The 14,204-nt window shown below is 44.2% G+C and overlaps 1 protein-coding gene across 2 annotated transcripts in view; it reads left to right on the top strand.

Moving 5' to 3' along the window:
- znf609b (zinc finger protein 609b) overlaps positions 1 to 14,204 on the top strand; it is a 60,112-nt gene that overhangs the window by 28,982 nt on the left and 16,926 nt on the right. For both annotated transcript variants that reach the window (XM_072660591.1, XM_072660592.1), the window contains exon 3: positions 11,629 to 11,854. In XM_072660591.1, the coding sequence (XP_072516692.1) occupies positions 11,629 to 11,854 (226 nt within the window). The remainder of the gene's footprint in view (positions 1 to 11,628; positions 11,855 to 14,204) is intronic.

Raw genomic sequence — 14,204 nt, 5'->3', positions numbered from 1 at the left:
CTATCTGCTTTTGGAGACTGGAGAGAGTAGCAGTGCTTACAGTTAGTTTTCCATGTGCCAGTAAAAAAAAATGGATCACCCCCCCCCCCCCCCCCCAGCCCCCCTTTTTTATACAGGCTTTCATTTTCATTCTCAGACAGCAGCCATGAGGAATGCAGGTCGCCCCCTTTTGCTGAAGGAAAGAGGGCAGCTCTGGGGCCTCCATCCGCCTCCCCCAAGGCAGTAAACAATACAGGGCGAGCCAGCCAGCTGCACTAGGGAGAGAGCGAGAAGGAGAATGAGCGCGAGAGCGAGAGAGAGAGAGGCTGGATGGGGGAGGGGTCAGACAGGATCGAGTCAGAGAATGGCGCTCCAAGCACCTGCTGGGTGGAAGCCAGCCCACTAGCCGGCCAAACGATCAGAGTGGAAGGAACATGGCAGTCGAGCGCTCCACCATGACTGTTTGTGTTAGCAAATTGGAATTTAGCTTATCTGTTCCAAGCTGTGCCGGCCCGCTCTGCCAAGACTTTTCCTTTAGCTTCAGAACAGAAGAGTGGGCCTGTTTTTTCTTTCTGGTGATTGATGCCTCTGTGCTGGGTAAGTTGACATGATAATAGGCTATTTAGCATTCCCAAAGGGAGTGGGCGAAGGGGGGGGGCGGCTGAAGATGAGATAACCGAGGTGTTTCAAACTGGCAGATATTCACGCTCGCCAAGTATACCGTCATCCCCCCCCCCCCCCCCCCACCCCACCCCTGCGAGAACATGTTTATTACACAACTGGAGATAAGATGTTGAGTCGTAACACTGTCATTGTGCTCTTATTTAAGTGGTGTATGGGTATTAATTCATAATAGCTTGAAGGATGTGTTTATACTTGTGGTTCAAGCTTCCTTGCTTTGGGGAATGATCTGCACAAGTGGGTCCTGCATGATCCATGCAATAACTAGCAGGAAAAAACATCAAGTACAACCCCTGGATCCTTAAACCTGTATTATTCAGTCACGTTGACCTGATGTCAGTATTAAACTTGACTCTGATAACATACACATGTGCTAATGTGTACAAATTGCCGTTGTATGATGTAGTTGTAGTGAAATCTAAGGTTACTGTGGCTGCGTCCCAACTCTACGTCCCGCACACATCTTTAATTACTTTTTTAATTTAATTACTTTACTGAGGCAATTACACTAATGCAATTCTAATAGTGGCTAGTTTTGAGACACTGTGTAGTGTGTTGATGAGTGTGGTTTGGGACACAGCCCTGCTCAACTAAGCATCAGGCGTAGTTGTTACAGCACAGGAACATGGGCAGGTTTGCATGAAGAACCATAAACAAGCCATTTTCTAGAGAAGAACCAGTTTCGTGTTCAAATTAGGGCTCTCTATACATTTCCACCAGACGTTAGTGACGTTAGTTATTGGCCAGAGGCAGATTATATGAGAATAGTGTGAATTTTCTTTTTGTTTTAAGCTGCAAAAAATAAAAAAAACGATGATTGGCCATTGCACAAGACCTTGCATGTCCTGCGACGTGACTGGTTCACATATGACACTGCAATAATGGTGCTGAGGCAATATATTTTGCAGCCCTAATTTAAAAAAAAATAATAATAATAATTTGGGCTGTAACAGTGCCTCAGAATCAGGATATCACTATGCAGAAATGTGACCGTGCACCCTGGAGATGTGCAAATGCAAACTCGAGCAATCTGTTTATCACAACGTTTGATGTGGTCGCAATCCAAATTCATAAAAAACTAGCACAGTCAGCAACTCCCTCCGTGTTCATGTCATGTGCCAATCCACTACCACCTCCAGGCTCTAGTCTCATTGACTGATTATGCAAGAGCTGGATGTTGTCATCATTTATTATTATTCTTTTTTAATCGTGACCCTTTTCTTGTGACTCCAGTTCCTCATTACACTGATTTCTATGCAGAGCCGTTGTCTTTGCTAAGAAACCCTTTGGGTGTTGAAGTGTTTATTATTATTATTTATTATTATTATTATTATACACTTTACACTAAGGCTGTGCTCAGAATGCCTTCTATCACATGTTAAACATGGTGCAGTTAGCGCCACCATCTTATTTCTGTGTACATTTCGTACTATTTTTGTACTCTCCTTAAAAGAGGGTTTAGTTGACTGGTAAACACAGTGGAAATCTGTTCAGCGTTGCAGTAAAACCCTCCACATGAGGTGTTCCAACATAGCAAAGAACCACTTGAACATGCCAGGGAGCATTCAGGCTTCAAGGGTTCTTTAGTAAAGGCAGTAGTTCTATACAGTTCTCTTTGCTATGATGCGAAAATATCAATGGTTCTTCTTTAAGACCCTCTTAAAATGCTCCTATCTCACACCAGGTAGATTTCCATAACTGCTACTGTCAAAGAACCTCTTGGAACACCTTGGGTTAGCTCATTTCATCAGTTTGAACTGTTTCACAGCTGTCTAGCGCTTCACCCAGTTTTAATAGCCCGTGCTCTTTACAAAATGAAGCACAATCTATGTGTGGATGATGGTGTCCGTATCAGCCAGGTAGCCGATTACATGTGGTTGAGTTCCAGGTGTTCCAGGTTCTGATCAACGGAGGGTTCATGACCGGTTTCGTGAAGCTGCTGCTGCTGCTGCTGCTGCTGCTGCGGTGTTGGTCGAGGTGGTGGGTTCTGTTCTGAACCGTGAGCCAGATTTATGCTTTTGTTCTGGGAGGTGAGCGGGCTTTTCAAATGATTCAGATTTATGTCGGTCTGAGACTCCGCACCCAAGGTCCACAAGTCTTGGCAGCCGTCATGCTCGGTGTCTGGGAGTTTGTGATTTGCGCTGGAGCTGTCAACTGACTCTCTGCAGTCCGGTGGTAGTGTAAGGTAGCAGTAATGTGACGTCAGAAGTGTGTAGCTACAGAAACCTGTACAATAGGCTTTAAAACAATTTAACCAGGCCAAGAAGCATGAACGTCTAAAGGTCCTTGGAGTTGTAATGGATCTGTATAGAATGCTTTTCTTTTTCTTAAGGCTCATTGATGCTCAACATTAACATCGCAAAAAAACGGCCTTTGACTACTACAGCTTGCTCTTGGTGAAGGCTGTTACTGGTTCGTTTCAAAAGTTAAAGGTGGTATATAAGGCTTTGAGCGATGCCACTGAACCATTTATGGTTCCTTAAAGAATCATTTTAGTAGTAGATTTGTAAGAAGAACCTTTTGAAGGATTAACGAAGTGAATATAAGGGTTATTTACCAATTAAAATGTTCTGGTGTTGCTTAAAGAGCCCTTTGTAGCACCTTCATTTGCTTTTGGGTCACCTATGTCTTTGCAGGTGGAGCTCACACTGCACCTTGCTCACCTGCGCTTCCCGTTCTGAACCCGGCTGAAATGTTTAAAGTTCGGCTCAGATGCGGTTTTTTTCGCAGTTCTGAAGGACTATGTTGATGCCTTCATCCTTTTTTTGGTGCTCTGGCCGCTCTCTGGGCCAGAGTGTGTCTGGAGTGTTAAAGATTATCAGTTCTGATTTGGCACCGCTGCTTCTGTGACTAGAAAAAGAGAGCGAGCGAGGGCAAGAAACAGCAGCAGACTGTGCTCAAGCGCCATGTCTGATTGAATGTCAGCGCTTAGCAGCTACTCCTGTTAAAGGAGGAGGGTGGGGGGGCGAAGAACACATGCTTAAGAACAATGGATTTGTTTGAAGGGCTTGAAATACGTAATTTGATCAGCGCAGGTCAGTTATCTTTGCAAGCGAAGGAGCAGAGTGAAGTAGAGCTGACGGATTACTCCTTAAAGGCACGACCCGCTTGCTTTCCGTGCCGACGTTTAGCTAGACTTCTGCTAGCCTGTGGCGAATGTTCCCAGCGCTGCTGCTTTGGACTTTTTGGAATCAAATACAGCCCTTAGGTTTGTTCTGTTTTCAAGCAAAATACCAGATTTTCACCACAGGCTAACACTTGGGACTGGTTAAAGTAGACGTTCTGGCCAAAATCTTAAAAAAAAGAAGAAGAATGAAATGTAACCTCGCTACATCTGTTGTAAACAGGCCTGATTGCATTCTGCAGTGGTGCCTCTGTGATCTAGAGTTAGATGGTTTTGCTTAAAAACTGGCCTCCATTGACGTGTCTTGCAAAAGGAACGGTCTTTTGAGAAACTACAACTGCCTTAGGGGGGATTTTTGGGGGCGGGGTGTTTGAAATGCTAGCCGGCGAAGGCAGAAATATGCTAGAAGGCTCATGTTACTGTACGTTGTACTCTGCTCTGTAGATGTTCGGTTGAGTCGTGTCTCTCATTCAGGGAACAAAAAAAAAAAAAGCTTGTCTTGTTGGACGGCCAAGGCCAAGTTCTTGCATTGAGTTCTGTAAGACCTCACGGATGATTCTGAGAAATATCTGCCAAATATCTGCAGGTCTTCCTTGTGCCTCCAAAGCAGCTCTGATGTGTTGAGGCATGGCCTTCACAAGACATAGCCAGCATAAACCTTTTCAGCACTTGGTGCTCACTGTTAAAATGACCAGATTCTTGAGGAACTTGTGGAGGTTCTTTAATTTGAAACTGGAAGAGGCTCTTGCAGTGCTTTTGAGGAACTTTCTGGAAACCTTTTCTTCTGGGGGCTCTTAAAGACATTTGAAAGTGCTTTAAGGAACCTTGAAGTTCTTAAAAGATCTTGTCCTTTTACCAGCGTACTGGTAGCGTAGATGTATGTGGAATCAGACTAGATGGACTGACCCTCGCTCTCCATGCACATCAGTGAACCCATTGAGCACCCATGACACCGCTGCTCGATCACCTGTTGTCCTTTACTGGACCACTTTTGGTAATGAACGACTGCATGCTGGGAACCTCCACCCAGCCCTGCCATTTTGGAGATCCCCCGCCTTCTAACTTCCACGTCTCGGATTCTTATGCTTGCCCATTTGTCCTGCCTTTAACACATCAACCTCAATATCTGACTGCTCATTTGCTGCCTAAGATTTATATCCCATCCCTTGACGGGCGCCCTTGTTATGAGATAATCAATGTTCCTGCCGTCGAGTCAATGGTTTTAATGGATGTATTTTGTGTCGTCTCGCAAGCAAGACTATCAAGAAAGCCTGCCTTCAGAAAAACTGGAGCTTTTCACAGCTTAACCTTTGGCAAGCTTTGGCAGGAAGCGGCTAGTGGACTTATTTGACTCGTGTGCTGAACATCTAATCATACTGTTTGGGTGGGATGTGTAGGTTCCACAGGGAAAAGCTCATTTTCATTTTGTGTGTACACTGATTAATCTGTTACTGTGAATAGCTGCTGGATTCCAAAAGGTAAAAAGTTAAAGGTGACACTTCTTCACCTAGTTCTGCGAGGTGTTTTAGAGGAGCCCATGGCTGCTGACTGTTGGGACAAGGTTTGAGGTTTCAGTCAAAGTATTAAAAAAAAAAAAAACACACACACACACACAAAAACATGGAAATGTACATCTCCTGCCCTTTCCTAACAAGGATTATGAAGAAGCCATGGCCCTAACTAGCTAATTAAGATCTGAGAGCTCAAGTCTCTTGGGTGCCCAAACTTTTGCATGGTTCATCTTTGCATTTTCTCACTATTCAAGTGTACAAAACAATGCACTAATCTAAGGAGGTTCCATCTTCAACTCTATGCTATTTGGAGATCTGTTCATCTTCTGCTCCAAGGGTGTGCATTGTGACACGTTTCCTTTAGTGGCGTTTTAGGGGAACCAGAACAGAACGATGGTCCAGTCCAGTCTAAAAGAGCTGTACGAGATGCTAACTTAAAGGCCGTCGACCGTGGAGTCATGACTCCTCTAAAAAGGGTCATAATATTGAATGTTATCGTCCAGTGGATTGTTCGGCTTTCCTGTACCGCCGCGACGGTGGATGGTACCGTCTCGGCGTGATTTGCATATTCCCTGCTTATTAGGCAGCATTGATTGTGGCTGTGGATCGCAGCCCGAGGCGCAGCTATTATTCCCAGATTGATTGATGCTGTGTTGTTTGCAGCCGTGAGAGGCAATTGTTTTATTCTCTCCACATTATTCCCTCTAAAGATGTCTAGTGGGAAATGTTGAATATCTGTCCTCTTAGCAACAGGTGAACAAGCAGAAGCTGTTGCTAAGGGCCCCAGATGAAAGGGAATTCATCTCTGTCTGAAAGAGCTTTCTCTTTTTGGGAAATGTCTTTATTGTGAGGAATGCACCGCTCCATGTTCCTGGCCCTCAGAAACTGGTGCTTGCCCGTTGCGCGTCGTTCTCGGAGCGAGGGCAGGAAGTAAGGGTTTGACCTGACGTTTAGTGCCGTTTTATTTTTGAAGCATTAGGCCCAGTAATTTTTTTTAATTTTTTATTATTTATATATTTTATTTTTTTATTGAAGACGATTTGTTCCTCAGAAGTGTTGAATAATCTGCAGAATGCAGAATCTTTTTGGGGTGTCCAAAATCAGAGGCAGTCTTACCCAGCAGTCTGAAGATGCATAATGCATGATGCAAGTTGCAACAGTGTCCGAAACCATGTTCATGCCACGTTTTCACTCGATCCATGGTTTTATTATCTTGATGATAAACTTCTGGTTTATTTGTGGCTAAAGATTTACCGTCCACTTGAGGTGATAGCCTGTCCTGGCCTTCACCCTGTCAGCGATGGTGGCATTGAGTGACTCTTCCTATTTAGTTGTTGGAAATTGGCAACAACAGCGTTGCGGGAATAATACCATAGTCCAGCTCCTAAAAAACAAAGTTCTCTTTAGTTTAGTCCCCAAAGACTAGCAAGTGCTTCCTCCAGGTCGCGTGAGGCACCACCATCTTTTCAAACGGCCCCTACAGCAACATCGCTGGTCAGTATTGTTACCCAGTTGGCTGTCCTGACACTGTTTGAGTTGAAGGGTGGTCCATCGTACACACTCTTGGAATGCGATGCCAGTTCTGGCCTTGTTCTTGGCTCTCTGACTAGTAGTCATAGCCAATCACACGCAGTGCTACCAAGCCGGGAGGGTGAAGGCTAGCATATGCTTCCTCCAAGTCTCATGAAGCAACTCCATATTTTTTTTACACTAATGTAAGGTCATTGGTCGGTTCAACACGCTTGGAGGAGAACACTATAACTGCCAGTGCTGTTTTATCAGCTAACAGGCATTCTGTTGTCTAGCATCACACTGTGTTGGGGTGTGGTGTTGGGGGGTGGTCTACACCCGAATCTGAATCTACACCCGAAGAGCTCAAAGGAGGGACGCTTATAGAGAAGCTGTGTTGTAAAGTAGCACTGTGGGATCTGATGGAGGTCCACCACCTACCGAGGAGATTAAAATGGGCAACAGATGCTCGTCCTTGTATGAGGTGATGATGCTGACTGACACAAGGCAGGGCTGGTGTTTTAGTGGATGCCATAACTGTGTAGTGGCCCTTTTTAATGTGCTTTATTTAAGAGGCGCTGTAGATCTGGAAGCATGTTGTTAATTAATAAGTAAATGCTATTTTTATGCTTCTCATTAAAATGGAAGAGCTTGTGGTGTTCCTCAGGCTCTCTCTTTGGCAGTTATGTGTAAAGCAGGACACGCTGCTTAGCCAGTAAGGGCTCCTGCATACAGTAGTTCTTCAAAGTGGGTCTGCTGTACCTGACAGTGTTCAGTGTCCCAGTAGCCACCGCAGCCCTGTTGAGCTGTCGTCTTTCATGTGGATTGGCTGCCACACATCCTCCTTCACACGTTTTTCTGGTCGACGTGTTTCGCTCAGCGAGTGAAATGGAGTTGGGCTTTGAAGTGTTAAGTACATGCGGGTGACTCCCAACTACCATCTGCGATGCTCAACTTTCAGGCTCCTCTGAGTGTTTCCATGTCTCCCACGCCGGGGAAGGCCGGCTTGTGTTTAATTCTGCACCGTTATCCCGGCCCTGTTTGGACTCTTGCTCACCCCAACGGTGCTAAAACCTCATTCTACTGGCTAGAGTTGTACAGCCAATCAGAAAAGGCCCTGCTGCACGACTCTAAACTAGGTCCAGATACACTCTGCAACCACAGTCTGCAAGAAAGATTAAGTGTAATCTGATTTTGTGAGGTTTTTTTTTTTCTTTGTCAGTCAGTTGCTCTACTTTACTGTGTTTATATTTCCAATAGGAGATTAGTAAATGGGGTTGTGTGATATTTATGTTCCTCTATTTGCATCTTTATTTATTAATAATCAGAATCAACAGATTAATCTGAACAAGTGAAAATATTTGTTGTTCAGGTCCTTTATTTATTTATTTATTTATTTACAGTGATAAAGCTCCAACTTTCACAGAAGTGTTATTCTAAGTGTAGTCTTCAAAGTTTATTAGAGTTTATTATTATTATTATTATTATTATTATTATTATTATTAATGCTACTGCTTCTGCTCTTATTCCTCCTGTTGCTACCACTGCTGCTACTATTAGTATCGATGCTGGTACTACTAATATTAGGGTCACTCCTGCTACTAGTTCTGCTGTTTAATGTTTAAAAATAGGTTCTTCAAGATTGCCTTAGTAAATCCAGTGAAGCATTTGTACAGAGATTGGAGGATCGATCAGCTATGTATCGGTCATTTTCAGCCGACCCTGAGAGCTGGTCGGATCAGCTCTCCCTGCAGTTCCTTATTTAACCGATCGATGGCATAGCAGGCCTTGCACACAGCTACAGAAGCCAGCTGTAGAAATCTACTCTTTGTGGGAAGCTGGTCTGGCGCTTTTACCTTGTGGTATTTACTGCGTCTCACTTAAACGCAAATACTTCCAAACTGTGTAAAACTAGCTCTGCCTCATAAAAAAAAAAAGCAGAGTAAAGACTTCTAACGCCGTTAACCAGAGACCCCTCTCAGTCTCAGCCCAGTACAGTGAGTATCAGAACACAGCAGAGCTAGCAAACACCACTAATGGCATTAGGAAAGGTTAACGTGGCGTCTGGCCTCGCCCTTAATCGGTCCTAAAAAAAAAAAAAAAAGCTGATTGTCCATCCCTTAATTAGGATGCTTAAATGGTTCTTTGCCTGGTTGAAGGGTTCTTCTAATTGGTACAAGCCAAAGAACCTTTTTTCATCATCACACCATTACAAACTTAGCCTCTGAAGGCTGCGTTGCTCAGCGTGGCTGCTCGTAGGCCAGGTTGTTTGAAATGGCTTGTTTGGCCTGATGTTTGATGCGCGAGAGAAGTGATGTTAATGTACTTGTGCGTTTTCCGAGACCTGAAGCTGTTTAGTCTGATGTCTGGAGCCTGATTCTGTGGTCCGAAGAGGTCTTGAAATGTACCAGGCAGACGGCACAGCCATATTTCTGGAACAGTGTGATCGTTTGGGTACAGGTGAATGATGGTAGTGGACCACTTGTGGTTAGTGTGGATGTTCGGGCTGATGACTGCTGTGCTGCCGTGTGGCTACATCAGCTCTGTAGGATATGTTGCACCACTGCCAAGCTTGCATCATTTACTGGGAATGTCGGTTTCCTCTTTTTGCAACTTGCCGAACTCCTTCACGATCTGAAAAAATTAGGCCAAAAATCTCTGCAATTAGAAATGTTAATAGGTCAAGGGTGCAAGCGCTGAAAATAATTCCGTTTGGAAATGGGGTCTCTGGTGAGCACGAGTGTAGCTCTTATTTCGGTGAAGGCTGACAGCTGGACGATGACTTGTCTGTTCTGTTCGCACACCAGCCACCACTTTGGCGAGTCGTGCATGATCATAAATCACAGAGTGGTTTAGATGACATTAGATTTTCTCCCTGGTGTTAAGTTTCGCACGGGAGTTAAAAGAAAAGTAATGGAAATTCTGAGCCCGTTATGATCTCACTCCAGCGTGATAATTATGCTGTTGGACGTCTCGCAGGGTCTATCAAGGCCCCTTTCTTTCTGTGAGGGGGAAAAACATCTCTGTGAATATATATATATATATATATATATATATATATATATATATATATATATATATATATATATATATATATATATTTCTTTCTCTCTTATCTGAGGTTGGATTCCACCCGGTTCTGAAAGTCACCTTACTCTTCCTGCCTTTTGTCAGCTGCTAAAGCAGGTTTTCTACATTGAAAGCTTTACAGTTGTCTGTGCTGCCAGGCTGCATGAAGTTCAAAGTCTTGTGCGGTTGCACTTTCTACTCAGAGATCGCTTTGCCTTCCCGATGCGGTTTCTCTCTTTCTCCCAGTCTCATTTCCTGTCTGTTAGCTTCCGCGGCCATATAGTACAGGTAGAGTCAGTTACAACCCGTTCCCACTGCCTCGGCTCTCAGTGAAATTCAACGACTCGGTCACAGTTCACATCATGAGAAGGGTCCAGTGCTTTCCCCGAAGGGCAGTTTAAGGAACTCCTAGAACCTCTTAATGAGGTCCACAGTCAGTCAGGGTGCAGGTCAGGACTTGGCATCTGGGCCAGGTTAACACTTTTCAGTGCGAACCTCTTCAACCTCTGAGCTTTGTTTTTGCCAGCTCCGGACACTGACTGAAGGGGTTGATTATATTTGATTTTAGTTTTAGTAAATCTAGAAAAGTGACTAGTAACGTATAAACGTATGAAGATCTGGTACATTTATATTACGGCTACATTTTTGTTGAAAATAAGGCTCTATCAGAGTCGCTTAGCAGGTCTCCTGTAGGTCGCAAGTTCGAACCCTGAACCATGCCGGCTTGCCATCAGCATCCGGAGTCCTAGAGCGCACGATTGGCCGTGCTCTCTCCGGGGGGGTAGATTGCGCACTCTCCACTCCTCACTCTATAAGCGCTGTTGCCTGGCACGAGCCTCTGTTAGCTGTGTTCAGAGCAGATGCGTTAAGTCCTTTCCCTCCTAGTGACTGGAGCATTGCCAGTTGCAGGGAAGAACTACGAACAGGTGGGTTAATTGGCGTCAACAAATTGGGAGAAACATTTGGAAAATTTCAACAAAAATAAGGATCATTTGGATGCAGAAAAGCTCACAAAAGATTTACATGTTTTTAATTTTCTGCCTGATTTTTGTCTGCTAACTCCTCCAGCATTTTTTGCAACTCTAGATTGTTTGTTCTGATTGTCCTAGCAATGTGTACATGTGATGGTCACAGCACAGGTAGTATAATATAAAAATAAAAATAAATAATATTTAATTTGCATTGTTTTAATGTTCCATGACCTACATTTGCCAGCACATCGTATCTACCCAGTATTACTTATATATTATATTAATTATTTTATATTATATTATATATTGGATACACTGAGAGCTATATTAATTATGACATGTTGGATCATTGACAGATTTCTGGGGAAATCTGGTTAAAATTCATTTATATATATATATTTTTAAATCTTGAGTATTCCCTGATTTTGTCCTCTCCTAGTCCACATAACTGATTTTACATTGAGAATGAATGGGATCTGAAATATTGGGCACCCTTCCTATGTCATGATGATCCAAATACTTAGTTTGTGTTTAAATCTACACTGTTATTTAATGTAAAAGAAAAAAAAATGATGTCCACTTGACATGATCTATATTCCACTAATGCCTGTTCTGTGTTTAAAAACTGTGTATTATATGAAAATAATCAGATCATGGTGAAATCTGAGCCTTCATGTTTTATAATCTCCATCTCCATCCGAGTCATAATTGAATCAAGTGTCGGGGATTTACTCCATTGTTAACCACAATCTTTTATGTGTCTTTGTTTCTCCTCTTTCTGCAGATGGAGTCTCCGGTCTCCACCCCGGCCCCTCCCCCGCTCCACCTCCTCGCCTCGGTGGGAAACCCTGACATCGCCTCTCCGTGTGAGCAGCTGATGGTGCGGACGCGCTCCGTGGCTGTCAACACATCTGACGTGGCCTTGGCCACCGAGCCCGAGTGCCTGGGGCCTTGTGAGCCGGGCACCAGCGTCAACCTGGAGGGCATAGTGTGGCAGGAGACCGAGGACGGTAAGAACTCTGGGAGATGTCAGGTTATTTTTGGAGCTCGATGACAAGCACCACAGCACAGCTGGGTTTTTTAAGGCAGGGGTTTGGTGTACGACCAAGCGTTGGTTGGTGTCTACAGTTGGGTTCATTAGGTTTGCACAGAAATTGTGATGCTGATTTATTCACATGCTGACGTTAGTTAGTTGCATAGTTGACTGAGGCCTTAAAAAGGAGCTTTGGTCAAGATTCGAGATGCACAACAATTGGCGGATAAAAGGGGGTGAACACAACACCCTGTGACGGGCCGTGATGGTGTTAGCAGTTCAGTCTGACGTGGTGCTGCTCATTATGGCGTTTAGCTTCTTGATGGTAAAATTACAAACCTCTAAACGCTACGGCATAAATTTCGGCCTGTTACACTTAAACTAATGGGAGCTCCTCACAAACACACTGGACTATCCTCACAGTAGCTATCGGTCACTACCTGTGTTAGCTGGTTAGCCTGCTGGTTGTTATCTGCTGCTGACCAGGAAGCTGTACTTTACTGATCAAGCTTTACCTCTCATTTACACACGCTTTAAGATGAACTTCTAAAAGTAGACAGTCATGCTCAAACCCACGATCCGATCCCTCTTTCTTTTCTAGTTCAACAGTTGCTGCTAATATTGGCCTTATGCAGATACCCATTATTTCCACTATACACATCTCTAACTGCTTAGCAACATGACGATAATTGTCATGCATAAGCTTCCATGACCAGTTAGCCACATTAGCCTCCAGTAGATCCAGCAAACAAGCAGACTTTGAATGCTGGGCACGTTTTGACTAATCAGACAAATTGTGCGAATTAAATTCAAGCTTTTGCCTGGTCGCTTCTGATCAATCTGAGAAACATCCAAGCGTCCTGCTTGCTATTGTCAGTCTTTTTTAATTTATTATCTTAAAGCCACTTCCTACTTAATTAGAACGTTAATTGATTCTTGGCATCAGTGGCGTAAAGTTTGGGTCCTGTTCTCTTTCTACTTCATTTTCATTTTTTTCTTTTTTTTTATCATCAAAGTCCTGGTTGTGCTGCAGAATCATGTACTGAGTACAGAAAAAGCACCAAATCCTCAAATGAGAGCACACACACAGGGGCTGTGGGTATATGCAGGCGGGTGGAAACCACCCACACCGTGCCTGCCGGTATCCTCTAAGCAGCGGCAAATAAAGGAGGCCGCCTCATCAGCATTCAGTGTATGCTGGTCTTCTAAGTGTTTGCTTTCTATCCTGCCGGGGCCACACCGCCTCTGATTCACCCTGCTCCTCTTATGGCCACTCTTTTGTATTTGTTTGTGTTCGTGCATGTCAGGCATGTTCAGATCGTACAAACTTTTGAAGTTAAAAATGGTCGGTGTGAACTGCCTCCTAGCTGAAGTGTTTCTGCAAGAGATGATTAGCTAGAGATAATTATAGTGTCTGAATTGTTTCGTGGAAAATATCTTGAATCCAAATCAGTGGTGGTGTAGTAAAAGATGTAGACGTAGATTTCCAGACCAAGATGTTGACAAAGTCACTTATTTGGCCCCGACAAAGTCCTTATGAGCAGGGGGAAAGTCCCGCTCAGATCTAAAGGCCTCCAAGGCAGAAAGTATATGGTCTTTCTCACTGCTGACATGGGAGGAGCTCTAAACTGCAGTAATACGGACACATCGCCAGTCTGGGAAACATCCCAGCTCTGATGTAGAGTCAGTCCAAGCGGCAGGCTTTGGAAAAATCGGAGCTGTAATATACAGTCACTCTGTGAGCTGCCCTTATAAACACAGAAGCCACAATGTAGCTTGGCTCAGGCAGAGGGCATGTGAGACTCCCAATCCTAAATGTAGTCACTCTGGTGGCAGGTCCGGAAACATCCAAGCCGATGTGTGGGGTCACTCCAGTGGAAGTCCGTAGAATCATCCAAGCCAGGATGGAGAGTCGTGAAACATTCGAGCCACAGCATGGAATCACTGCCACAACAGGCCTGCGAGACCTCTAAGCTGCAATGCAGTCACTCCAGCGGCAGGCTTAGGAAACAGTCAAGCCGCAGCAGAGTCGCTCTGGTGGCAGGTTTTGGAAGGCTTGGCTTGTACGCGCTTAGAGTAAACAGAAAATACTTACTGTTAATTACTTGTGTTTCATGAGTCCTCTTCACTGTGTAATACTACGTCACTGAGCTCTGGTTTGCTGTTGGCTCTAGCGTTGGCTCTAGCACTGGCTCTAGCGTCGGCGTTGAGTTCAGTATGAGACGTGTTAAGGATTGTGTTGGCACTCGTGTAACTCATCTGAAGAGGCTGCCTTGTTGCTCATATCTCATTTGATGTAAAAATCGAACCTGCAGTGGCTAAAATGG

This window comes from Salminus brasiliensis, chromosome 17 (assembly GCF_030463535.1).
Source record: "Salminus brasiliensis chromosome 17, fSalBra1.hap2, whole genome shotgun sequence".
Lineage (NCBI taxonomy): Eukaryota > Metazoa > Chordata > Actinopteri > Characiformes > Bryconidae > Salminus > Salminus brasiliensis.
This window is presented reverse-complemented; position numbering and strand designations above follow the sequence as displayed.